Source organism: Eretmochelys imbricata, chromosome 21 (genome assembly GCF_965152235.1).
Source record: "Eretmochelys imbricata isolate rEreImb1 chromosome 21, rEreImb1.hap1, whole genome shotgun sequence".
NCBI classification, from domain to species: Eukaryota; Metazoa; Chordata; order Testudines; family Cheloniidae; genus Eretmochelys; species Eretmochelys imbricata.
The window spans coordinates 15,768,909-15,796,262 of record NC_135592.1 but is presented as its reverse complement, the minus strand read 5'-3'; the positions used below and the strand labels follow the sequence as shown (position 1 = coordinate 15,796,262).

At 47.3% G+C, this 27,354-nt stretch overlaps 1 protein-coding gene across 8 annotated transcripts in view; it reads left to right on the top strand.

Moving 5' to 3' along the window:
- The window catches only part of PPP1R12B (protein phosphatase 1 regulatory subunit 12B), a 174,369-nt gene that overhangs the window by 48,271 nt on the left and 98,744 nt on the right, over window positions 1-27,354 (top strand). For all 8 annotated transcript variants that reach the window (XM_077839524.1, XM_077839522.1, XM_077839521.1 and 5 more), the window contains 7 exons: window positions 533-677; window positions 8,184-8,258; window positions 10,828-10,907; window positions 11,294-11,439; window positions 15,580-15,692; window positions 21,502-21,699; window positions 26,177-26,259. In XM_077839524.1, coding sequence (XP_077695650.1) covers window positions 533-677; window positions 8,184-8,258; window positions 10,828-10,907; window positions 11,294-11,439; window positions 15,580-15,692; window positions 21,502-21,699; window positions 26,177-26,259 — 840 coding nt within the window. The remainder of the gene's footprint in view (window positions 1-532; window positions 678-8,183; window positions 8,259-10,827; window positions 10,908-11,293; window positions 11,440-15,579; window positions 15,693-21,501; window positions 21,700-26,176; window positions 26,260-27,354) is intronic.

Here is a 27,354-nt window from a genome sequence, read left to right as displayed (position 1 = left end):
AAGGAAGTGTTTATCCCTTCACGTAACACATGGGCCATGGGTCACCCAGTGAAATTAATAGGCAGCAGGGTTAAAACAAACATAAGGAAGTTCTTCATACAGCACACAGTCAACCTGCGGGACTCCTTGACAGGGGATGCTATGAAGGCCAAAAGTATAACTGGGTTCAAAAAAGAATTAGACACGTTCATGGAGGATATGTCCATTAATACTATTAGCCAAGATGGTCAGGGACACAACCCCATGCTCTGTGTATCCCTAAACAGCTGACTGCCAGAAGCTGGGACTGGATAACAGTGTGTGGATCACTCAAAATTACCCTGTTCTGTTCATTCCCTCTGAATCATCTGGCACCAGCCACTGTCAGAAGACAGGATGCTGGGCTGGGCGGGATGGTCTGCCAGAGTACGGCCATTCTTACGTTCTTATTTGCAAATGAACATAAAAATACAAATGGCTTAATGTTTACCATGCTAACCCCTGGTATGGCACTTAAGCATGGGGATTCATTCTCTTTTTTTTCTTTCCTTAGGCTCTTGATCCAAGCTGGGTTTAATTTGAATGTCCAGGATAATGATGGCTGGACTCCACTTCATGCTGCTGCACACTGGGGAGTGAAAGAAGCTTGCACTATCTTGGCTGAGGCGCTCTGTGACATGGACATCAGGAACAAGCTGGTGAGCGAGTGTCCAACTATTGATGCAACTTCAGAGTTCTAGTGACTGGAAGCAAGGATTGTACGGCTGTGCTCTGCCCCGCTGACATAGTCTTTACCTAGAAAAGCGCTGGTCCCTGTTAGATCAGAGCTGAAGTGTGCTTTTTATAGGGAAATGTACACAAACCTCTTTTGCCCATTGCTCAGCCCAGCCATCTGGTAGGTTGTATGAAGACCAGCTCTGATTACCCTGTATACATTGAAACATATTTGGAAACAAAGAATTTCAAGACTTCCTGTATCTGAGACTACTACCCTTCCTAGTCTTGTGGAAAAGTCATACCAGTCAGGTTATGTCTACATTACGAAATTAGGTCGAATTTATAGAAGTCGATTTTTTATAAAGCGATTTTATACAGTCGATTGTGTGTCCCCACACTAATGCACTAAGCACATTAAGTTGGTAGAGTGCGTCCACGGTACCGAGGCTAGCGTCCACTTTCGGAGCGTGCACTGTGGGTAGCTATCCCACAGTTCCTGCATTCTCTGTCATCCATTGGAATTCTGGGTCAAGCTTCCCATGCCTAATGGGGCAAAAACGTTGTCGCAGGTGGTTCTGGGCACATGTCGTCAGTCGCCCCTCCCTCCGTGAAAGCAACGGCAGACAATCGTTTTGCGCTTTTTTTCTGTGCGGGCACCATACTGCTTTCAGCAGACGGTGCAGTAGGACTGCTAACCGTTGTTGTCATCCACTGCCGCTCCGCTCTCCTGATGCTATGAATCCACCTCGCAGGTCCTCTAGGTGACCGTTGTCGTCCACCGCTTCCGCTGGCGCTCTGCTCGACTGCTCTTGTTTCGCCATGCCATGGCAAGCATGCAGCCCGCTCAGCTGTTGTGTCCTGGCAGCAGACAGCGCAGTAGGACTGCTAATCGTCATCACCGCTTCCCGCTGACACTCTGCTCTCCTGGTGATGGAGAGCAGAGTGCCAGTGGAAGCGGTCTCTCTCTTCTTGTCAGCAAGTTAAGGAAGTGTGGGCTGGATGAATGCACTATAAGGTGGGTAGAAAGTTGGCTAGATTGTCGGGCTCAACGGGTTGTGATCAATGGCTCCATGTCTAGTTGGCAGCCGGTGTCAAGTGGAGTGCCCCAGGGGTCAGTCCTGGGGCCGGTTTTGTTCAATATCTTCATAAATGATCTGGAGGATGGTGTGGATTGCACCCTCAGCAAGTTTGCAGATGATACTAAACTGGGAGGAGAGGTAGATACGCTGGAGGGCAGGGATAGGATACAGAGGGACCTAGACAAATTGGAAGATTGGGCCAAAAGAAATCTGATGAGGTTCAATAAGGATAAGTGCAGGGTCCTGCACTTAAGACAGAAGAACCCAATGCACAGCTACAGACTAGGGACCGAATGGCTAGGCAGTAGTTCTACGGAAAAGGACCTAGGGGTGACAGTGGACGAGAAGCTGGGTATGAGCCAGCAGTGTGCCCTTGTTGCCAAGAAGGCCAATGGCATTTTGGGATGTATAAGTAGGGGCATAGCGAGCAGATCGAGGGACGTGATCTTCCCCCTCTACTCGACATTGGTGAGGCCTCATCTGGAGTACTGTGTCCAGTTTTGGGCCCCACACTACAAGAAGGATGTGGATAAATTGGAGAGAGTCCAGCGAAGAGCAACAAAAATGATTAGGTGTCTGGAACACATGAGTTATGAGGAGAGGCTGAGGGAACTGGGATTGTTTAGTCTGCGGAAGAGAAGAATGAGGGGGGATTTGATAGCTGCTTTCAACTACCTGAGAGGTAGTTCCAGAGAGGATGGTTCTAGACTATTCTCAGTGGTGGAAGAGGACAGGACAAGTAGTAATGGTCTCAAGTTGCAGTGGGGGAGGTTTAGGTTGGATATTAGGAAAAACTTTTTCACTAGGAGGGTGGTGAAACACTGGAATGCGTTGCCTAGGGAGGTGGTGGAATCTCCTTCCTTAGAAGTTTTTAAGGTCAGGCTTGACAAAGCCCTGGCTGGGATGATTTAATTGGGGATGGGTCCTGCTTTTGAGCAGGGGGTTGGACTAGATGACCTCCTGAGGTCCCTTCCAACCCTGATATTCTATGATTCTATGATCTCGCAGGGCCGCTTCCACTGCAACTGTGCTCGGCTGTTCTTGTCTTGCCATACCACAGCAAGCGTGCACCTCGCTTAGCTGTTGTGTCCTGGCAGCAGATGGTGCAGGAGGTCTGCAAAACTGGTCATCCAACCACCGCTTCCCCTGCAACCCTGTTCTACTCCAGATGCCATACCCTGGCAAGCATGGAGCCCACTCAGATCACCGCAGCAGTTATGTACATTGTAAACACCTTGCGCGTTATCATGCAGTATACACAGAACCAGAACCTGCAAAAGCAGGCGAGGAGGCGACGGCAGCGCGGTGACGAGAGTGATGAGGACATGGACACAGACTTCTCTCAAAGCATGGGCCCCGGCAATTCGGCCATCCTGGTTGCAATGGGGCAGGCTCATGCCGTGGAATGCCGGTTCTGGGCACGTGAAACAAGCACAGACTGGTGGGACTGCATAGTGTTGCAGGTCTAGGATGATTCCCAGTGACTGTGAAACTTTTGCATGTGTAAGGGCACTTTCATGGAACTTTGTGACTTGCTTTCTCCTGCCCTGAAGCGCAAGAATACCAAGATAAGAGCAGTCCTCACAGTTCACAAGCGAGTGGCAATAGCCCTCTGGAAGCTTGCAATGCCAGACAGCTACCGGTCAGTCGGGAATCAATTTGGAGTGGGCAAATCTACTGTGAGGGCTGCTGCGATCCAAGTAGCCAATGCAATCACTGAGCCACTGCTAAGAAGGGTAGTGACTCTGGGAAATGTGCAGGTCATAGTGGATGGCTTTGCTGCAATGGGATTCCCTAACTGTAGTGGGGCAATAGACGGAACGCATATCCCTATCTTGGGACAGGACCACCAAGGCAGCCAATACATAAACCGCAAGGGGTACTTTTCAATGGTGCTGCAAGCATTGTGGATCACAAGGGACATTTCACCAACATGAACGTGGGATGGCCTGGAAAGGTACATGATGCTCGCATCTGTCTGTATGAACTCTGGTCTGTATGAACAGCTGCAGCAAGGGACTTACTTTCCAGACCAGAAAATAACCATTGGGGATGTTGAAATGCCTATAGTTATCCTTGGGGACCCAGCCTACCCTTTAATGCATGGCTCATGAAGCCATACATAGGCAGCCTGGACAGTAGTCAGGAGCTGTTCAACTACAGGCTGAGCAAGTGCAGAATGTTGGTAGAATGTGCATTTGGATGTTTAAAAGCGCGCTGGCGCAGTGTTCTCACTCGCTTAGACCTCAGCGAAATCAATATTCCCATTGTTATTACTGCTTGCTGTGTGCTCCACAATATCTGAGAGTAAGGGGGAGACGTTTATGGTGGGGTGGGAAGTTGAGGCAAACCACCTGGCCTCTGATTACGCGCAGCCAGACACCAGGGCGGTTAGAAGAGCATAGCAGGGCGCGCTGCACATCAGAGAAGCTTTGGAAACCAGTTTCATGGTTATGATGTGACATTTCCATTTGTTTCTCCTTGATGAAAACCCTCCCCCTTGGTTCACTCTACTTCCCTGTAAGCCAACCACCCTCCCCTCCCCCCTTCGATCACCACTTGCAGAGGCAATAAAGTCATTGTTGTTTCAAATTCATGCATTCTTTTATTAATTCGTAACACAAATCGGGGGATAACTGCCAAGGTAGCCCGGGAGGGATAGGGGAGGAGGGAAGGGCAAGGCCACACTGCACTTCAAAACTTATTGAATGCCAGTCTTCTGTTGCTTGGGCAGTCCTCTGGGGTGGAGTGGTTGGGTTCCCGGAGCTGCTCCCCGTGCATCCCCCCTCCCCTGCCACGTTGTTGGGTGTCTGGGTGAGGAGCCTATGGAATTTGGGGAGCAGGGCGGTTGGTTACACAGGGGCTGCAGTGGTGGTCTGTGCCTTTCCTGCACCTCAAGCATATGTCGGAGCATATCAGTTTGATCCTCCAGTAGCCACAGCATTGCATCGTGCCTCCTCTCATCATGCTGCCACCACCTTTCCTCTTGATCTCACCACCTCTCCTGTTGCTCTGCCATTGTCTGCCTCCATGCATTCTGCTGGGCTCTTTCAGTGTGGGTGGACTGCATGAGCTCAGAGAACATTTCATCGCGAGTGCATTTTTTTTGCGTTCTTCTCTGTGCTAGCCTCTGGGATGGAGATGCTAGTCACAGTGTTGAAACATTTGCAGCTGCGAGAGGAAAAAAAGGGAGATTGAAAAAGACACATTGGCCATTTAAAAGGAGGGGCTGATGTTTTCGGGTTAATGTGCAGCACGAACCCAACTGAAAACATTCCCCCCCCCCACACACACCCCCAATTCTCTGGGATGATCGCTTCACCCCTTCCCCCACCATGTGGCTAACAGCGGAGATGATTTCTTTTCAGCCACAGGCAAACAGCCCAGCAAGAACGGCCACCTCTGATGTCCCCGTAATAAAATTCCCCTATTTCAGCCAGCGTGAATGATATCACTCTCCTGAGGATAACACAGAGAGATAAAGAACGGGTGTTGCTTGAATGCCAGCAAACACTGGGACCACACGCTGCCATGCTTTCTTATGCAATGATTCCAGACAACGTGCTACTGGTAAAGTGTCCTACCATGGAGGACGCAATAAGGCTGCCCTCCCCAGAAACCTTTTGCAAAGGCTTTGGGAGTACCTCCAGGGCAGCTTCATTGAGATGTCCCTGGAGGATTTCCACCCCATCCCCAGACACGTTAACAGAATTTTCCAATAGCTGTACTGGCCACGAATGAATCCCAAGTCTTCAGGGCAAATTAATCATTAAACATGCTTGCTTTTAAACTGTGTATTATATTTACAAAGGTACACTCACCAGAGCTGCCTTCTCTGCCTTCAAGTTCTGGGAGCCCAGGTTGGGAGGGTATTGGCTCCAGGGTGATAAACAGTTCCTGGCTGTCGGGGAGAACGGTTTCTCCACTTGCCTGGTTTGTGCTATCTTCAACCTCCCCCTCCTCATCATCTTCCTTGTCCCCAAAATCCTCATCCCTGTTACGTGAGACTCCCCCCTTGCAGGAGTCCACGTACGGGGGTGGGGCAGTGGTAGGGGCACCCCCTAGAATTGTATGCAGCTCATCATAGAAGCAGCATGTCTGAGGCTCTGACCCCGAGTTGGCGTTTCCCTCTTTTGTTTTTTGGTAGGCTTGCCTAAGCTCCTTAAGTTTCACACGGCACTGCTGCAGGTCCCTGTGATAGCTTCTGTCCTTCATGCCCTTGGAGATTTTTTTCAAATATTTTGGCATTTCATCTTTTGGAACAGAGTTCTGATAGCACGGATTCTTCTCCCTGTACAGCGATCAGATCCAGTACCTTCCGTTCGGTCCATGCTGGAGCTCTTTTGCGATTCTGGGATGCCATGGTCACCTCTGCTGATGAGCTCACCACACTGGCCAAACAGGAAATGAAATTCAAAAGTTCGTGGGGCTTTTCCTGTCTACCTGGCCAGTGCATCCGAGTTCAGAGTGCTGTCCGGAGTGGTCACAATGGAGCACTGTGGGATAGCTCCCGGAGGCCAATACTGTCGAATTGTGTCCACACTAACCCAAATCTGACCTGGTGGTGTCAATTTCAGCGCTAATCCCCTCATCGGGGTGGAGAACAGAAATCGATGTTAAGAGTCCATTAAGTCGACAAAAATGGCTTCGTTGTGTGCATGGGTGCAGGGTTAAATTGATCTAACACTGCTAAATTCGACCTAAACTTGTAATGTAGACTCAGCTGAGTCTTGAGGCTCAGGAATGTAAGGGAGGGGAGTGGAGGTTGTCTTCTGTCCTGTTTTAATACTGTCTTGGCAACTTAAAAGTGACCAAAAAACAGTCGTCTTTGCATGGGAAATAAGCCAGGTGCAAAAAACCTGGTGGTGGTAAAACCAGAGCTTTTAATGGGAAAGCTTTAATTGTGGACATGTAGCTGAGACTGAAAGCCTGGAACTTTTTGGAGATAACCGATTGGATGCTGAAGGTTTTAAATCCTTTCCATTCACTCTGAACATCTTGGTCATATAGGCTGGGGGAACCTGCAGAGTTCTCTAGTTGTGAGGGTGGGAATCAGAGACACAGTGTAACTATTCTTTTTGCTGATTACAGTATTAACTTCAGGGCCACATATTGTTAATGTTTAAAAATGTACTTGTCCCCCATGAAACTCCCATCCTGTTCTGCTTTCCTGTTATTTCTGAACTCTGATGTGTATGAAACTGTTTTTACCTGTCTAAACTGCTTCCTGCCTGAATTGATTCAGTGTTGTGATATCATGGCCACTTCTTTGGCAGTGGATTGAGACGATACCTGCTAGAACAACATCCGTGAATGAATCCAGGCAGGAGGCTTAGGTGGCTGAGGGAACAAATTATTTTTTAAAGTGTCTGGCTGAGTGTGGCATTTTCCTCCTTGTATAAATGAGGAATAGAGTAACATCTGCTTGTAGTGGAAATTGATTTGAAAAACTACACTTGTGATTCATTCTGTTTATTTTTGTTTGTATGATCATTCATCTGAGGCCTGGTCTGGCAAAGAGAACCACATGGACAGACCTCTGCCACCAGGGTTCTCTTTGCTGGATTGGGACCTAATTTGCAAAATTCTGTAATCATCAATGGTTGTCTCAGTACCTGCTGCAAATTAGGGAGGTTCTACTGTCTTACTGCTCTGCAAACAATCCCTTTGAAAGTTAAGTGGGTCATAATATCTTTAGTGACCTGGCTCTGGGTTGTAAATTCCCTGGCCAGGAGCTGTGGCCTGTCAGTCTTCATTTATTCAACAGCCATCAGGTTTCATTATTAACGTGATTAATAAGGTAGCTGAGTATTTTAATTAAAATGACAGTGTTGCAGGTCTCGTGCATTACATCCCAAAGTGGCCTTCCTAGTTATTTTATATTTATGCATGACAGTTCAGGACAGAGACCCCTCAACTTTGTCCTGTTTATGACTGCATTGGCAGATTGCCAGGAGAGTAGAAGGGTGCACTAATGAATAGGGCAGGTTGAGGTCACCTTCATCCTTAATGTAGATGTGTACTTTTTGGAGAGCACGTGACCCAAATGCAATAGCCCTTGCTGCTGAGTTGGAGCATGGGATCTTATCCTCTGAGCTGCACTTGTAATAAAGGTGAGTCTGTCCATGGGTTGCATTATAAAACTGCAGCCTTTGCTTTTGGCCATTCCTAGTCTGGGAATTAAGTGACTATGGCAGAAAAACAGGAGGGCTGTCTTCTCTGCCATCCCATTCCATATGTCACCTGGCAGTTGGCAGTCCAAGCAGGTCTCTGAAGGTGGGGGTCTCCTGATTTCATACTGCGGCAGGGAATTCTGTTCTTTTATCCACTGGTAAAGAACACGTCTCATGTATTAATGAAGCACCATCTTGGATGGTGCCTTTGTTTTTTAATTGCCCATGTCATCAGGGTCAGACACCATTTGATGTGGCTGATGAGGGACTGGTTGAGCACTTGGAGATGCTGCAGAAAAAACAGAATGTGGTGAGTTTTTGGCTGACCTCTTTCTTGCTTTCTAACTATCAATGTATAGAGAGATAATCTAACATATATATGATGTCTCAGTGGAGGCATGAAACTAAGTGCCATCATTTTTTAGATAATTGGGAGACATTAAACATTATGGCATACATAAAGTTCCAGAACCCGTTTGCTAGCAACTCAGCTGTAGCAAGAGGGTGAATGATTTATCAGGATCTGGAATTCTAGACATTGAGTGTAGCTGTACAGTTAATCATTAGATTTACCACTGTCCCTAAACTCTTGTTTCTGGGAGGTACTTACCTCACAACTAAGGGATGTTTATGGTTACTATAACTTCACGTAAGGGAAGGTGACTCAGTGTCCTGCTGTATTCTGAACTGGTATTTGTTACTGTATTGTCTTTGAGAAGAGCAAGACTGGGTGAGGGAGAAGTAATTATAAGTTACTATGTGAACCCCAATGTTGGGAGAAGTTTAGTAATTTCAAACCCACACTAAATAATATGTAATCTTGTGATGTGGTGGAAGCCTTTGGTGAAGGTAGCGAGCTGATTGCAAAAACTGTGGGTCTTGAGATCAAAGGAAAACTGATCCGCATATTGCTGCATTGGCCCGGGGTTGCATTCCTTCCTAGTCCATCTCGGACTTGCCACTTATTCATTGATGTCACCAAGATCCAAGCAAGCAAAAAAAAAAAAAAAAAAAAAAAAATCCAGCCAGATGTAGTGTAACGTGGTGGAATTAAAGCGGTATTGCTAGAGAGAAAATGTTTGCTATAAAAACTTGGTGGTGATACCAGTACTTACAGCTTTGAGGAATAGGGCGGTGAGAGAGGTAGAATTCAGAATTCTGGCTGCAACACAGTGGCCTAGCAGTCCCCCTGTTGCATCCTCTTCTCCCCCCCACCCCAACCCACCAAAAAAACCCCCTGTTTTTAATGTGAACCAACTTCTCAGCAAAGTAGGGGAATTGATAAACTAATATGTAAACAGAGTTCTTTTTAATTTGATTTATTTTTAATTAATTTGCAAACTAGACACCATTAAATTAGGCTTCAATAGCCCACCTTAATCGATTACTCTCATTAGAGTTGGTATGGCAACCCCCATTTTTTCATGTTCTCTGTATATATCTATATATCTTCCTACTGTATTTTCCACTACATGCATCTGATGAAGTGGGTTTTAGCTCACGAAAGCTTATGCTCAAATAAATTTCTTAGTCTCTAAGGTGCCACAAGTACTCCTCGTTCTTTTTGCTGATATAGACTAACATGGCTACCACTCTGAAAAGAGTTCTTTAGGCTTTTCTCCCAGGAAGTGTGAACCAGCGTAATGCAGAAAACTACACTCCTAATTAAAATTAAATAAATAAAAATCAAAATACACCTATAAATTCTCTTGCATATAGCATAAAAATCTGCTATAATATGCATGAACAAGCCATACACAAATTTCTTAATGAATCTTGCCATATTTCTTTCAGGCAGGACCAGGAGAAATGGTGGGATGTCTTCTGTATTCTCACCGAACCTTAGGCTAAATGAGGCACTCAGAGCTCATAGGAGAAGCTCTATATTTCAAGTCATGAATGGCTTCCCTGGGCTTATGCCTGTTAGTTTTCATGCATTCAAAGATGCGAGTATGTTTCTGCTTCTTACATGTCCAGAGAGATTCTGGGCCTCTCTATCAGCACAGGAAGAACTTGTAACTTACCTTGGGCAGTGTGGAGAAGAAGCAAAGGAGAGGAGAAGTTCTCTGCTGAACAGACCTAGCCACCCCAGTCAACCTCTCCTTATAGCACGGCCTTGAGTATTTTTTTAGCTTAAAGCATGTAATCCTTAGGTGCCACAATGTTTTCCAATCCTATAAACGCTGCACTGTGGTGTTTACAATTTTGGGATTCCAGGATACATTCACTTGAAGAAGGTGAGTGCCAGGCTGAGGGATTTTTAGTGGGATTTTCAGGCTCAGAATGATCCTCAAAATGGACGACTGGGCTAGAATTACAATCTCTTTCTGCTCTACCTAAAAACATGTTTATAGCTCCTGGGAGTTAACATGATTATTAACATGCTGCTGCTAGTTTATCCATCCCTAATGGAATCACTGGTGACGAGATTTCCTGAACCAGTTGGCCAAAACACTTCCGTCACCGCAGGAACTGACACTTGATGACAACCTCCCCTCTCCCCCAGCTCAGTTCTGTGCATGTTCTTGAAAGAATAGGGCAGTACATCTGGGGCAAGCATCTGACCCTTAGGGTCAAAGGGGACTCCCCTCCGTCAGCACTGTTGCTGATTTCCATGGAATTTCTCATGAAATGGCACTTGAGAGTAACAATGTACCTGGTATCTACCTTATGCTATTCTAGCTATTCCTGGCCATGATGTGGTGCGCTTAAAGATGTGTATTTGTCTGTCAAATTGAGCAACAACAGAGTACTTAACAAGGAAAAACACCTGCCACTTCTTCAAAGTGAGGTTTGGGATGACTTTAGACTGATAACAGCTGGTGCTGCTGATGCCTGTTCAAATGTGACCTTCCCATTCTTCTCCCACTTTTTGACAGCTGCGCAGTGAGAAGGAGACAAGAAACAAGCTAATTGAAGCTGACATGAATGGCAAACTGCAAAGTGGACTCTTCAAAAAGTAAGACCCGCAAAATAGCTGGTGTAGCTTTTGTTTTTTCTACAGTCTCCTGTCTTCCCTCTTCTGGCTGAGGATTTGATGATCTCATTTGAAACCTTTTAGTACAGCTAGAGGGATTGCCCTGGAGTAACATAAGGCACTCTAGTCCACATCTCCCCGGGCTGAGTGGAGCTGTCCCTGCCAGCATGGGAGATGCAGGATTGGGAATTTCACCCATAGCAAATGTACTGGGTAGGAAATATTGGGGTGAAGAAGTGTGTAAGACGTACTTGTATGCTTACCTGTTCTAGATGTAGTGACTTATCTGCAGGTTCGTTAAGAGTAAAGATCACAAATAGTTGCTTTCCCCCATGTTGGCACACTTTAAAAACTCCTACTTTTCTCAGCAAAGAGAAGATTCTTTATGAAGAAGACACTCTGAAGTCCCGGGAACCAGAAGAGGAGAACAAGGAATCGAGCAGTTCCAGCTCTGAGGAAGAAGAGGAAGCCGAAGAGGATGAGGCTTCAGAATCAGATGCTGAAAAGGAGGCAGGTAATGCATAATGCAACCCTAAGATTTTAGTTAGTTAATTAAGATATGAGGCCTCAGCTAGGGAGTCCCACTCACTGTTTTTTCAAAGGCTAAAAGCATTTTAAAAATGTTTCTTCAGATAAGCTGAGCTGTTAAGTAAATCACATGGACTGATACAGCATATGGTGGATAACTGTATAGTGAGACTTCTTTTAAAAAATGGAAGACCTGACTTTATTGACCCTCTGTTTATTTTAAAACAGATGAATATTTCTTCGGTGAGAAATTAATACAACTTTGCAAGACCCTTTTGGAAGGATGAAAACTTTCATCTTGCCAAATGTTTCAAACCAGCGTTGTTGTTTCAAGCACTGAATGCAAACAGGACAGTTTCCTTTTTGTTTACTGGCTCATAGGTCAGCATAAGTGTCAGTAAAGATCTGGGGGTAGGGTTTAATTTGTTCTCCATCAGTTCTGCATCAGGACAACACAAAATGTTATGTAGGTCTTATATAAACGGTGCCTTTTCCTCCACATACGTGTGTTAAAATGCTTTGAATTTTTGGACAGCCTTCCACACCAGACTACGCTAACTTCGGGATGGGGAATGGGTAGAGCCTCATGAAACTGTTCTTAAAATTTTTTTTTTATTTTATTTTTTGGGAATTTTGTGTTTTTCTTTGTTCAGCCCTGCCTCCCCACACCCCCCTCCTCCATCACCTTCCCCTCCGCACTCTTTTTGTACAGCTGCCAAATCCTCTCACTGACCCCCACCTGCTCAGTATACATGTGACCTGTGCGGGACCCGCCATTGGCCGGGTGCACTCTGTCTGGTGGAATTGATCCTGTTAGCTCACGATTTGTGCTCGTGGGTGCTGCCATTGGCTACTGACTCTCCCCTGGCTGATTAGCAGCTTTTGATTTTTTTTGTTTTTCATTTTATACATCACTTTTCATTTTATTTTATTTCATGTTTGGGAATAACACGGGGCTCTCGTTAGTTTCCAGCCTTACTTGCTTGTGTTCCCTGTTAAAGGTAAAAATTTTGGTGAATGAGAGGTTTTGAGTAACCAGTTCAATGTGTGGAGAAAATAGTACTCCTGTTGTACCTTGAATATAATGAACAGAATGAAGGGGTGTCTAGAAGTTGATCTTCTAGTTAACTCATTTTAATGCTGCTCAGTAAAAGCCACTTGCTGCTGTTCTAGATAAAAGACTAAAAATGTGTTTTCAGGAAAAATAAACCCTAGGAAATGGAAAGTTGTTTCCTGTTCCATTTAAATACTCCATCACCACATGGGAGCAGGGAAAGCTTTTTCTGATCTTGGTGTATAAAGGGTTTAATCTGTTGAAAAATAATGGATTCATTAAGTACATAACGTAATATCTGGCTTTAGATGCTGCTGCTAACTGCTGGAGTTCCAAGTTCCTGGTTTCTTCATATTGTCTCTGTGGCTTCAGTTAGGAACCTAGTCAGGGTGTATATTGTGCACATGTTGTTCAAGTGACCGTATTTAGGCCTGCGCTTCCTGATTTACCCCTATCTCTGCAAAGAGGGGCTGACCACAGATTCCTGTAACACTGTTTAGCTTTCATCCCCAGAATAAAAACAGAAAACAAGTCTCCCCCCTAGTGTTCTGTAGATGTAAGATGGTTAGGATCCTGGTTGTTCCAAACGTTGACTTTAGAAAGCTACAAAACAGCATTTCGTTGGCTGATGATGGTATTTAGTTTATCAATATATTTGCAGTTTTTTTCACCAGACAAGGAAGATGAATATTGACCAAGAGTTAGTGTGGCAATGGGTTATGACTGCACCTCACTCAGTCTGTTTCCTTAGTGTGCTAATCAATAAATCTTGACTCCAGTGAGCACTACAGAACTGCCAAACACCTACGGAAGCACAACCTGGCTTGTGTCCTGCAGCGAAAGAACTATCACTTGGGCTCTGGTTGGACAAACTTGAAGATGGATGACGAGTTAAAGGGACAGAAGCATCTAGGTTGTGCTCGGCAGAACTGGCAGTTTAAAAAAAAAATTCTTTGTGTATATTAATGACAAAGATTAAAAGTTTTTTAAAATTAAGTCTTTTGGCATGTAAATAAAGTAAATGCTGTATGGATTTTAGTCTGTGTATTTGCTCTTCTAATTAAAATAGTGTTTTAATAGGCAGCAACTTTGTCTTGTAATCTCAAGTCTTGCAAGCAAAGCAGGAGCTTAAATGAAACACTAACAAATAGGCGTGGCAGGGTGACTTTTTTGATAATAATTTTGAGGGATAATATCTATTTTCAAGCATTTTTTATTTTTATCCATTTTGAGTTTTCCCAGTTTCACAACTACGAAGTATTAGCATTTTTTTTATTTTCAAATTAAATTTTCAGTTGTGGGAAATTATGGGGGGGATCAGACAGTTATTTAATGACAGACATTAAGATTCAAAAAATTAAAGCTTTATAGCCATTAAAACAAAGTTGTTAACATTGCATGTCAAAATGTACAAAATAAATAGCCTTAAACCAAACTAACAAATTCCGAAGCAGCATTTTTCTCAGCTTTGTTGATCTGTAAATTTTGATTATTGAGGGAAAAATTTGTTCTGTTTGTGTGTACAGTGAAATTGACGTTTACTGACATTTACCAATTTAAAAAATGTAACCCTTCCAAGCCTGCCTATAAGGAGTGGTGTAGCTGCAGGAAGTGGTGTCGCATAGTGTATCAGCTTCAGAAACAGTATGGATGAACATTATACAAGCAGACCTGTTTTTGGCAAATCTTGGTGTAAAGTAGCTTTCCCATATGTTCAAAACAGTTGTGTTTTAATTGCTGACTCTGGTATGAAAACCTGAGAAGGCAAAACAGCCCAGAGTTTTTGGTCTTGGCCTTATTTCTTACAACCCTTAGGGGAGCTTAGAGCCTTATCTCTGCTCAGCTCTCTGATTTGCTCAAAGTGAGTGGAGGCAGCCAAGTGAAATTGAGAAGTTCCCCAGTCCCTGAGGAGCAAACAGCAGTGCACAAAAAGTGCTGCAATACTGTATCTTTTTGTGTACTAGTGGGCTTCAAACTGCTACTGAAAGATAAAACAAGTGCAAGACAAACTGTGTTGAGCAGGCGGCCCCAGTGCTGGCAGCCCCCACTCAGGTGCTGCGGGCCCAGCACCCCCAACCCTGGAGCTCCGGGCGGCATGGCCCCAGCGCCCGGGGCCCCCCAGTGCTGGGCAGTTCCAGCCTGCCCCAATTCCCAGACGCAGGCTGGCTGCCCTAGCTCTAGCCCCAGCCCCAGCACGCTTCCCCAAAGAGGCTGGGGCCAAAGGGAAAGCGGCAAGCAGGAGGGGGCCTTGGGGCAGAGAGTGGGTGGGGCCTCGCAGGGCTGTTTGGGGAGGCATAGCCTTTCCTAGCCTATGATACGTACCGTTCATGTCCTTTAGGTAACAAGGTGTTTAGAACCAAATGCTGTATTCTAGGGTTAGAGGCATCTGTCTTGAATAGAAATCAAAAAGCCTTAATGGTGGAAGCTTGAGCTTGTAGAATGGAGCAACTAGGTAGCCACAGGATCTGGCTGTTTTGGGTTAGTTTATTCTTGACTGTCTCCAGCCTGATCAGATAGTCCCAGCTGTACACAGATATGAAATATAAGTTATGTCATTGCATTCCCATCTTCCTCTCTCTGCAAGAGCTATGCCCCAAACCCATGGTGAATATCCAGCAGAACCATGTCATTGTATCCCTCACCTGACTGACTAAGACATGCATGCCACCACGCATATTTCGGCGTTGTAGGAATACTTTAGTTCTCAGACCCATTGGTCTGTCAAGAATGATCAGTTAAAGGAAATCTAATGAATGAAGTCTGTTATCTGGCCTCAAATGCTCTGGAAAGAAGGGGCAGATTGCCTGCTGGGGTGAAATAGATGGCTCTGTAAAATCATGCTTCAACTGTAACCACTAAGTGCAGAGGTGCCTTAGGACTGGGCAGAAATACCTTTTGTTCAGTGAGTAGACTTAGGGATGCTTCCCTTTTTTCTGAGTGTGAGGAACTGGAATGTTCTGTTATTACATAGGCTTTGGGTCAGCTTATTTGCATATCAGTGGTAAAGGGAAAGTGGTTTATAAATGCAACGTTCAAACACCTTGTTTTTCCTCCCCTTGTCTAAAATTGTAGAGAAAAAGAAAGAGTCCTTTGCCAACCATTCTGGTCTTGAACCCAGGACTAGCATCACTGAACAAATACCACCACCAGAGCATAACTCCTTCACTGCATCTCCTGCCAGAAAAGTAAGTGAATTGGGGATTGCTGTAGAATCCAACTGTGCATTCCATTGTTGCTTTAAAGCAGTTGGTTGCACTGGAGAATAGATTTTCTTAAACTGGTCTTCAGAGAGGTTGCAAGACTTACAATCAGATACTATTCTCTCTCTGATTTAACAAAGAGGCACAGTTATCGGCATAATAGTCTGGGACATGCACAAATGGGGCTAATTTTGTCTGGTGTGCAGTCTTTCCATTATGTCACCCTCTGAAATAAGTTGGGCCATTTAAAAAAACAAAAGAAAAAAAACACTTTACTGCTTAACAAGTACTCCTGGTTCTCTGGCCAGGAAGGACCCCACTGCCTGTTTGGTGACAGAAGCAGTTTTGTCTACATTTGTTCCCCTAGTTCCTTTCAGCAGGAAGTACTGAAACAGAGAGTACTCCATTGAAATTGTCCTTATGGAAGCAACTGGTAAAATTCCTGTTTTTACCCTTCATGGCAATGTGACAGCAATGCAATTGGCATTGAAGCACATAGCCTGAAGATCCATCCAGTTTACATAACCTGCCCCAGATTCGATGGGACTGTTGGAGCTATGATGCTACACTAATGAGGTAGAGGTGAGACTGCTTGTCATTTTCTCTAGCAATGATATTCTCCCCTTCTCTCCCCAAGTGAAGCTCACTATAGCTACTGAGATTAGACCTAAACCTCTTCTGACTCTAAATCCACTTGGCTAGCAAGAGCCATGAGTGCGGTCCCTATGTGTATTCCATACATGCCCGAGACTGGAGAATTTGAAAGTAGTGTCTATTGGTCCGTTTGCGGGCCCGCGTGTTCTGTGCTCAGTATCAATGGTATAAGGAGAGGTGCGGACCAACCGCCTCTCCTGTTCCTTCTTACTGTTGCCCACCCTGAGTCAGAATCCTGTGTTCAGAGCCACCTTTCTGCTGTTTTCGTACCTGTAAATATAATAGTTTCTAGTGTTTTCAGTCTTTTAATTAGCATAGTTTAGTTCCCCTGTCCCCCGCTTCTGCCTTGGGGCCTCCCCTCTCCAGTTCTTTTCACTTCCCTCAGAAGAAGGACCATGCCTAGAGTCCTGGGATTTAAGAAGTGTCTCCTGCCCCTGCCCCATCTCAGTCAGCGATGACTGACTGCTAGCGCTGCCTTTAGTGTCTTGCGGAGGCTCACATCTGTCTCTGCTTTCCTCCCCAAACCTGAGAAGTGACGAGAGCTTCACCTGAGGAAGTACCTCATGGAGAAAGTCATGAGACCCAGTCGGATCCCGGCCAGGTGAGCCCTCTGGTACATAGGCCTCGGTCTGCAGGCAGCGCCCCTCTGAGCATAAGCTCCGAAGAAGAGGCCAGGGCTGTTAAGTCAGAGTGATCATTGCCGCAGGCCTCTTAGGAGAGTTAGGGGCACTCTCATAGATGCTAGAACAGATCCCCTTCCACATTTGCTTCTTAAAGAAGGATCCCTCCCTGACTGTCCAAGTCAAGTGAGTCCTCATGTTGGTCCTAAAGACTTAGGTCTGCCTAAACCTCCTGACCATGAGGGTAAGGTGTGAAGGAAAAAAGATAATCGGTATTGGCTCTGGCTCCAGCTCAAAAGCTAAAGGATCAGCACCTGCCAGCAATGACTGGGAGCTCCAGGATACACTCCTCTTCAACTGTACTGACTTGTTTCCAGAAGGATCCTCTGAGCACCAATAACTGGGACACCTCATGTTCTGGGACGGGCTGAAACTTTTACCTCTTCGGAGGATATTTTCACCTTAGCTTATCCTCTCTTTCCTCTCCTTTCTGGTGTGATCCTCCTGAGGGACATCTCAACAACAGAAGAAGAAACTCTTGAGGAGAAGGGGCTGCTCCTCTACTCCATAGAGGAGTTGAAGCATTCATCCACCAGTATGGCCAACAGACACAAAATTTACCTTCTCATTGGTTGATTTTGATGTCCAGACAGTCCATCGCTTCCAAGTAGGGAGGTTAGCCCCGACAGAAACTGTAGGAGATCTTGGACCTATCCTGTGCCCAATCGTGACCACCTAGGGGACTGATGGTCTCCACTGCATTGAGATTCCCCCCCCAAAACCAGTTGACACTTCATACTGGCCCTGTTGGGATCCATGGGATCCCTATGCTAGAGACACTCCAGATCTGTGTGTGAATCCCGCCAGCCCTCTCCTCTTGGTCAACACCAACTGGCTCCATCAGAGTACGTGGAAGGAGGAAATGAAGCTGGATCAACTGGTTTTGACAGATGTCATCGTCCTTGCCTGATGAGGCAATTTCTTCATCTTCAGCGTCCCTGCCTGAAGACCACAGGCAGTACCAAGAGCTCTTGCAGAGGGTGGCAATTGAACTCCAGATTCCACTCTAGGAGTTCCATGATACGCAGTATAAGCTCATGGACATCTTGCAGCCCACTGGCACCAGTCCGGTGGGCCTCCCAGTAAATGAGGCCATCATGGAACCAGTCAGGGTGGTATGGCATACTCCTGCATCTTGCACCCCCACCCAAAAAGGGCTGAGAATTGCTAACTACCAGGTCCTATTAGCGCAGCACGATTTTACAAATTACTCCAAATTCTTGGAGTTTGAAGACACTCTCTCAGTGGACAGGGTCTAATTCCAAGCCCTCCCTGATGAAGGCAAACTGGTAGATAAGATTTCTTTTCAATTTGCAATGGACACTGTCAATACCCCATCTAGAGCTATTGCTACGGCGATACTTGAGGCATGAATCATGGCTTCACTCTTTGGGGCTCCTCAGGGAGGAATCCCACTGAGGACTTGCCCTGTGAGTCTGAGCTCTGTAACGAAAAGGTGGATGAGTCACTGCGCTCATTAAGACTCCAGGATGACCTTACATTCCCAGGCATTTATAACCAGCACCAAAGAGGAAAAATCACAAACAGGTGTATAAACCAAGACATCTCCCTCAGCTGTTCTACCACCAGCACCCTTACGAACTGCTGTGCAAATGTCAAAAGGTGCAAAGTGCTAGGTAGGCAGCTCTTTCAACCACAGCTACTCAATCCTATCCACCAACTAGAGGTTACTTTCGACAGGATGCTTGAGAACCACATATGTTTGTTGACGTCATCTCCAACCGCCCCCCCCCCCAAACCTTTGGTAGCCCCCTCACATTTTTCACCCACAACTGGAGGGCAACAACAATGGATAAGTGGGGATTGGATACCATCTGCTCTGGCTATGCCATCTAGTTTTTCTCTCTCTCCTTTCCCCTTGCAAACCCCTTTCCTGGCCCCTCTTCAGGGACCACCCTCATGAGGAAGCCTTCTGTAAGGTGGACCGTCCCCTCCTTGGACGGGCTATAGAGTAAGTGCCACCTCAGCGTGTAAGGAAAGGGTTCTACTCCCTATATTTCAGTCTCCAAGAAAAAAGGATAAAGACCCATTTTCGACCTACATCAGCGGAATATTTTAATTTGCAAATCATAATTCTGGATGTGTACATTGGCACTGATCATTCCCTCCCTGGAGAAGGACATGTGGCTCACGGCTCTCAACATGAAAGATACTTTCTTTCATGTGGGCATTCATCTGCCCTACAGAAGGTTCCTCAGATTTCTGGTGGGACAAGTTCAGAGTACTTCTGTTTGGACTGGCAACAGGGCCTACATGAAGGTCCTCAATCTGGTGGTGGCCCAGATGAGTCAAAACAGCTATACCACTTCCCATAACTAAATGAATGGCTCCTAACGGGCAGATCCAATCAGAAGGTTCAGTCAGCCACCCTATCTTTGCTCCACCTTCAGACATCCTTGGGAATCTGTGTAAACAGAGAAAAGTCTGCTTTGAGTCCCATAAAAACCTTAGACTTTGTAGAAGCAGCCAAAGAACTGACTTCAGCAAGGCTCCAAATTCAGGCCATTAACAGCCTGATAAGTCAAGTAAGTCACCCTCAAACCACAGTCAAGGTCTGTCTTTTTCTGCTAGGCCACATGGCCTTGTGTACTTGCATAACGCCATTCTCCAGGCTTCACCTCTGTGTACAGGCTGGCTTTGGGCTGTTTACTCATCAGACAGTGAATACCAAAGTAATAATCTTTGCCACGGTCATGGCTTTCCTGGTACGGTAGATGAACCTGGAGCAGGTGCATGTTGGAGTTAGCATTCTTTGTGCACACCTGACGGGACCATAATCTGTATTCCACTACCCACCCTTTTTCCTGTCTGCTTTGGGTCTTGACTGGATTCGCAATAGTGAAGGAACTGGAGAAGCAGTTTTTCCACACATCCCCTTATACCCTTGGAGCTCGGGGGTGCAGGTGCAGACGTACAGACACAACTTGCAAATTGTCTGGTCTCCGGCACAAGGAACGTGGGCGTACCCATGTTTGGAATACAGCTAGGGACCATATATGTCAAAGAACTTCCAGTTACAGCTGAGTAACCTTCATATCTTGCATTCCTTTTGGTGGCCCTGTGCTTAATGTCTCAGGTTCCTACACTGAAGTGCAGGTGGTTATATGCTAGGTTTTTGGGTTTTTTTTAGAGACTGAGCTAATAGGTATGAGAGATTCAAGAGGTTTCATTGTTAGTCATAAATTGTTTTGTACATGCCAGTCAGCCTAATTGTTTGCCCAGAGCAAATAAGATAGCACTCCCTATGGCATAAACTTAAATTTACTTAACCGGGCAAGTGATGAGGAAGAGAGCGAGCAACTATGAATAGTGCAGTTAACCCTTTCCCTACTGCAAAGCATTGCAGCTACCTCAAGCCGATGAGTGCTTCCTATGCAAGTATGGAAATCAGAAATCTCAGTCGTCTGAGACTCTTGATTAACGGAAGTGGGCTAACACTGCATAGGTGTATGTTTGTTTTATAGATAAACTCCTTGTGTTAGATTAACCGAAATCCCTTTAATTAACACAACTTCGTTTACAACAACGGTCTCCTGCCTCTCGAGCTTTTAAGTTTAGTTGCTTTTCCTGTGTCTCAAGACTGTGCGACTAGATTTCTTGCTGGGAAGAGTCAGTATAGTGGCCTCACAGTGTCTTGTAAGCTCAAGTCGAATAGCTCTACGGGTTCCATGCAGTGCATGGGTTAAGGTAATCCCGGATTGTCTAGCTTTTTTCCTTTAGAGCGAAATCCATCCAAAACCACGTTTTAAAAAAAAATTAAGGTTGCAAAGTTAAGTACACAAATCTCGAAATGCCAGAATTAAGGTCCTGTGTGCAAGCTAACTTTGTCCCACTGTAAATATGCATTGCAACAGTGTTAATTAAATGAGTGTGTACAACTCAGATACTGCAAAAAAAAACAAAAAAAAACCACACATCTCTCCTATAACCTTGCACATGAGTAGATGGAGGCAGATGCTCTGCAGGAGCCTCCCTCTTCTAGTATGGATTATTTTTATGGATCTCTCTAGCATACATAGAGTAATATGCCAGTACTGCTACTGTGGATGTATAGCTAAAGTCCATACGAAAACAAATACAGAGCAGCATGTACAGAATACACAGTTGTATGGTTTCTGATATGAAGTGTTTACTTGCGCTCATGTGGGATGAACTGCATAAGTCACTTGTGCCTTTGCCATTCTTGAGTAGTACGCCCTTCTTAAACACATGCTGACAAAACCTTTGACACCTTTTTATTCCCTCTCTATATCCTCATTAACCTTAACTTGCATTTACAATTTAGAAGTGTGTGTGTCCGTCCCCAGCTATCGCTGGAGACTGCCTTGAATCTCATGCTTTAAAGTGTAACCTACTTAGTATATAATTTAACTTCCCAGGGAGTTTTACTATCTGCAGTTCCCTAGTTTCCTACCCGCTGTTGTCTTCTTCCACCACAGTTCACCAGTTTGCTCAACAAATCAGAGGAGCAAAAGGATGAATCTCCCTCATCTTGGAGGCTTGGTCTACGGAAAACTGGCAGCCACAATATGCTAAGCGAAGCTGCTTCCCGGGAGGCACTGAGAGAGAGAGGTTCCTCCATCTACCGCTCTTCGTCGAGTCCCCGGATTTCTGCATTATTAGACAACAAAGAAAAGGTCTCCTTTCCCTCAAAACAGTTTGCAGTGAATCACATCTCAGGGGTGCTTATCAAGCAGCATCAATCAGCTTACCCATTTGTATAGCCATCCCACTTTTGAGCATCATCCCACCGGGTTTCAGTTATGGCCCCTAGTTTGTAATCTCCATAATTTAATACCCCTGTCATTCTTCTTTCATCTTTTTTTCGTGTTGCTTGCATTTGTGTTCAGATGCTTTAGTACATTTATACCAGGGGTCAGCAACCTATGGCACGTGCACCAAAGATGGCAAGCGAGCCAATTTTTAATGGCACACTGTTGCCTGCCGGGGACCCCGGCAAAAAGCAGCGTGCTGTTCAAAATCCTGCCTGGCCCGGCCCGCTCTTCTTTGCCCCCCGCCCACTGCTCTCTCCTTCCCCCTCCCCCAACCTCTTCCCCCAGTGTGCTGGGTTCCTGCCCCTCCTCCTCTCCCTCCCTGCAGCTGATCAGCTGATGGCACGCTCTCTGCTCTGGGGACCTTGGGGAAGGGGGCGGAATCAGCATATCCCCTTCAGCCCCCTGCTGTGAGCCGCTCAGGGCTGGGAGCACCCCCACGACCCTAGCCCACATCCCCCAGCCTTCTGCCCTGACCCCTGCACCTCCCACACCCTCCAGCTCCGTGCCCTGACCCCTGCACCCCCCCACAATCCCAGCCCTGACTCTGGCACCACCCCCCCCACATACCCAGCCCCTGCAGCCTTCTGCCCTGACTCCTGCACCCTTCCCCCACACCCCCAACCCTGACTCCTGCACCCCCCACACATTCCCACCCCCACCATGAGCACCAAACGGGAGCTCCTGCACTCCTCCCCCCACATTCCCACCTGCACCCTTCGCACCAAACGGGAGCTGTCCAGGTAAGCGCTCCACACCCAACCCTGAGCCCCCTTCCTCATTCTAGCTCCTGGCGAGACCCTGTACCCTAACCCCCAGCCTGCTCCTTCACCCCAGCCCTGTTCTCAGCGGACTCCCACCCTCATCTCAGTGCAGAGAGAGGAAGAGAATGGCTAGAACCAGGGAGAAGGTAGGTACCTACTCTATGTGGACAGGGCCAGGACCCCAGATTGGCAGCAGACTGAGCGGAGCCAGCAGCCGGGACCCTGGTTGGCAGGAGCCAGCAGCCGGGACCCCAGACGGGCAGCGGGCTGAGCCACTCAGCCCGCGTCCGGTCTGGGGTCGTGGCCCCTGGTCTCACTCAGCCCGCTGCCGGTCTGGGGTTCTGGCTGCCAGCCCCTTGCCAGCCGGGGTCCCGGCCACAGGCCCCGCTCAGCCTGCTGCAGGCCTAGGTGAATGGAACCCAGGCCGGCAGCGGGCTGAGCGGGCCGGTGGTGTAAGATCACCATTTTAATTTAATTTTAAATGAAGCTTCTTAAACATTTTTAAAACCTTGTTTACATACGACAATAGTTTAGTGATGTGATATATATAGACATAGAGAGAGACCTTCTAAAAAACGTTCAAATGTATTATTGGCACGCGAAACCTTAAATTTAAAGTGACCAAATGAAGACTCGGCACACCACTTCTAAAAGGTTGCTGACCCCTGATTTATACTTTCCTCCTGTTCTGAAAAGTACGCCATCTTACTTTCTATGTTGGTAGTTCATGCAAAATTGCTGGAATTCAGCCAAAGCATTCCTTTTACCCCTTCCTACCTAAGTTAGAACCCGCCTTGCAATCCCCCAGTAGTTTGGCATCCCACATACTTTAGTGGGGAATATCTAATCCAGCCAGTGGGTGACCTGTGTTCACAGCAGATAATTGTGCTGCTCTGAATCTAAAGTCTTCCCCAGTGTGCTCTTCATCCATTCAGCTCTGCTACCCATTTACACACGACCTATCTTAATTTAGAAGCTGTCCTCAATTATTAGCCTCACATTTACCATGCTAGTTCCCAGGGAAGGCAACTCTCTTAAAAAGGACATATGGTAATTCTAGAAAACAGATATTTTGGGCTATTTCTTGAAATGGTTCCAGGCTGACTCCTCCATGCCAATTTTTAACTTAGAGCAAAAGCCTTTAAAACTGGCAATTTTGGAAAAAATAAGAACGGACTCTCCCTTAGAAGCAAGAATGGAAACACTGTGTCATGGGGCACAGATTCACACAGCAGCACTTCCTGCTGGTCGTCTTGGGGAATTAGCATCCAGTCTCCGGAGCGCCTCCTTCAGGCCGGTGACTCGCTGCCCCTGGCCCCCGTGTCCCTCCCAGACCATGGTGCCCTTGTCTTGGGTGCTGCCCCCTGGCAGTACACCCACAGTTCTGGGTCTCCCCCTCCCAGGGGAACCCCCACCCATTATCCCCACCTCGCCTCAGTCTTCGGCTACTGCCAGTCACCAACTAGCCCCCGCTCACTGGGGCAGACTGCAGCATAAGCTACTCATCACAGGCGAGGGGGTTTGGACCTGCTGCCTCTGCCTACCTGTGGCTGCCCCTGCAACTCCTGTACCAATAGGCCTTCCCAGGCTTGCAGCCTGGGGCTTTCCTAGGCCCGAGCTCCCCAGCTCCCTTGGCCTTCCCCATCCCTGCTCCCAATCTAGGTACTTTCTCAGCCCTTGCAGCCAGGTCGCTCTCTCTCCAAGCTAGAGAGAGTCTCTTCTGGAACTTCTGGCTCAAAGCCTTTATAGAGTCACCTGGGCCCTGATTGGGTATCCCTGGGATTCGGGGGGAGTCTTGGCCTGGGCTCCCCGAGGCTACCCCTCCAAGGTCGCCCTTCCAGGTCCGCCCGCTTGTTCTCCGTGGCCTCCCAGCCCGGGCCATCTCCCGGACTTGGGCTTCGGCCTTCCTGTGGGCCAGCTCCGCGGCTTCTAACCGCGCCCATGGGTCCTGGTCCCCCAGGCCCTCTTCCCTCAGGGTCTGGGTTCCCACAGCCACCTGTTCTACCCCGACCTGGGTCCCGGCCTCCCACTGGGCCCAGTCCGTCTGGGTTTTGTCCTCGGCGACGGCCCCCCTGATAGTCTGGGTTCCCTCCATCCTGGTCGCTGCCTCTTTCAGCCTTGGCCCTTCCAGGCACACAGGCACCTCTCTTCAGTTCCCCTGAGGGGGCAGTGCCTCCTTATGTGGCCCCATTCCCGGCAGCCCCAGCAGGTTCCCTGCCTCTGGGCTGTCTTGGGCCTTTCTTGGTCGCTCTGGCCTGGGCAGGCCCACTGTCTGTGGCCCTTCTGCCCCCAGGCCCAACAGGTTGGCAGCCGCCCAGGTTTCCACACCCGGCGGCCTGCCCGCGGGACATTTCCTTGTCCCGGTCGGGGCTGCGGTGCCCTGCCCCATCCCCATAGGGACAGTCTCTTTTCAAATGCCCCGTTTGTCGGCAGGCATAGCAGGCCTGATGCTCTGCCACCGGCCTCCTGGCCCTGACCCTCAGCCCCTCACACCATGTTCTCCGGTTCCTCATGAACCCCTCCCTGAGTTGTATCAGGGCCCGCTGCTCCCTAGCCAGCTGCCCCTTCCAAAATCGCTCATGAGCCTCCCAGAGTTCCTTTAGGTCTTCTGCCCCCTTCCATTGGGGCACCGGCCCTGGGGCCCAGCCTGGAATGGCACCTGGAGTCTCTGCATAATAAACCCCAAAATACCCGGGATCCGTCGTCCCCTTTTTCTCCACCTTCATCCCTGGGCAATAGTCCCGCTGTCCTCACTCTGTCCCTTGTATCGGGGACGGACTGCTCATGCCTGCATTCTCCACCACTTATCATGGGGTGCAGACTCACCCGGCAGCACTCCTGCTGGTCGTTTCAGAGAATTAGTATCCAGCATCCAGCCTCTTTCAGGCTGGTGTCTTGCCGCCCCTCACCCCCGTGTCCCTCCCGGACCCCGGTGCCCTTGTCTTGGGTGCTGCCCCCTGGCAGTACGCCCACAGTTCTGGGTCTCCCCCTCCCAGGGGAACCCCCACCCACTATCTCCACCTCACCTCACTTAGGCTACTGCCAGAAACCAACTAGCCCTGCTCCCTGGGGCAGACTGCAGTATGAGCCGCTCATCACAGGCGAGGGGGTTTGGACCTGCTGCCTCTGCCTACCTGTGGTTGCCCCTGCAACCCCTGTACCGAATAGGCCTCCCCAGGGCTACAGCCTGGGGCTTTCCTAGGCCCGAGCTCCCCAGCTCCCTTGGCCTTCCCCATCCCTGCTCCTAATCTAGGTACCTTCTCAGCCCTTGCAGCCAGGTCGCTCTCTCTCCAAGCTAGAGAGAGTCTCTTCTGGAACTTCTGGCTCACAGCCTTTATAGAGTCACCTGGGCCCTGATTGGGGCGTGGCCCCCTGCTGCTGCCACTTCCCCCAATCAGCCGGGGTTTTACTCCCTGCCCCAGCCCTCTGCAGGGCTTTTCCAACCCCTTCAGGGCTGGAGCGGGTGCTCACCCTACTACACGCTGTAATTCAGAGGTGTTGTTGAATGCCATTGAAGATATAATTTCCATGTGGAATATACAAGATCCTGAAATACTTACTTTTGTTTTTTCCTTCAGGATAAGGACAGCAAAAACTACTTTGCCCCAGTAGCCCCTAGAAGACTAAGCAGTACGGGTGACATAGAAGAAAAGGAAAACAGGTAGGACTTTGACTGAGTTTAAAGCTCAGATTTTATTCTGGTGAAGATTCTGCTGGAATTTAGTCCTTGGAAATGCCTTTCTCCTTTTTCTGTGCTCATGCTTCATACTTTTCACTCATTACTCCCAAGTGCACAGGTGTTTGATATGGCTTGAAATCTGGCAACATTTTATGAAAAGTGAATTTAATGGGCCCTTCCCTCAGTAGGCGATAGTATCTGCTCCCTAAACTCTTAGATTATTGGCACACTTTCAGAATTTAAAATATGAAATGCTACAAACGATGATTATATACAAATCTCTCACCTCCATGCGATACTATGCAGGTGCCTTCTTGTCCTCTAAAATTAGTCTAAATCTGAGCTCTAGCTGAGACCCCTGCTTATTGTACTGTAACTTGCTCAGACATCTCTTCCATCCCATTTGTTTTTGTCCACCAGTTGCTTCTCGATGTAGCTTATGTTTGTGAACTCTTTGGATCAGGGACTCTGCTGTGTGTCTCTACAGTGCCTAACAGGATGGGGCCCCAGTTCTTGTTTGGTTACCCATTGCTGCTGCAATATAAAAATGGAAGCAGCATCTGTCTCATAACATGATTATTTAGGGAGATGCTGCCTCCAGTGGGTTCCTTGCAATGTGATCTAAAGGGAATAAGATTTGAGCTCGGCTTGATTTGTAGAGCCAGCACAAACTATAATTGTTGTGAAGCAGTTACATCAAATAGGCTCTGAGAAACAATTTCACAGCAATTATAGATTCTGTGCTGTTCTTGTTACATCCTGCTTGCCGTGTTCTAGCTTCAATTTCAAACTGCCACCATTATTTGGATCTTAGCTGACCATTTGTATTTGAAATTACAGGAGGGATGACTGATAAAGCTGAAAGAAAAGGAGTACTTGTGGCACCTTAGAGACTAACCAATTTATTTGAGCATGAGCTTTCGTGAGCTACAGCTCACTTCATCGGATGCATACTGATGAAGTGAGCTACAGCTCACGAAAGCTCATGCTCAAATAAATTGGTTAGTCTCTAAGGTGCCACAAGTACTCCTTTTCTTTTTGCGAATACACACTAACACGGCTGTTACTCTGAAACCT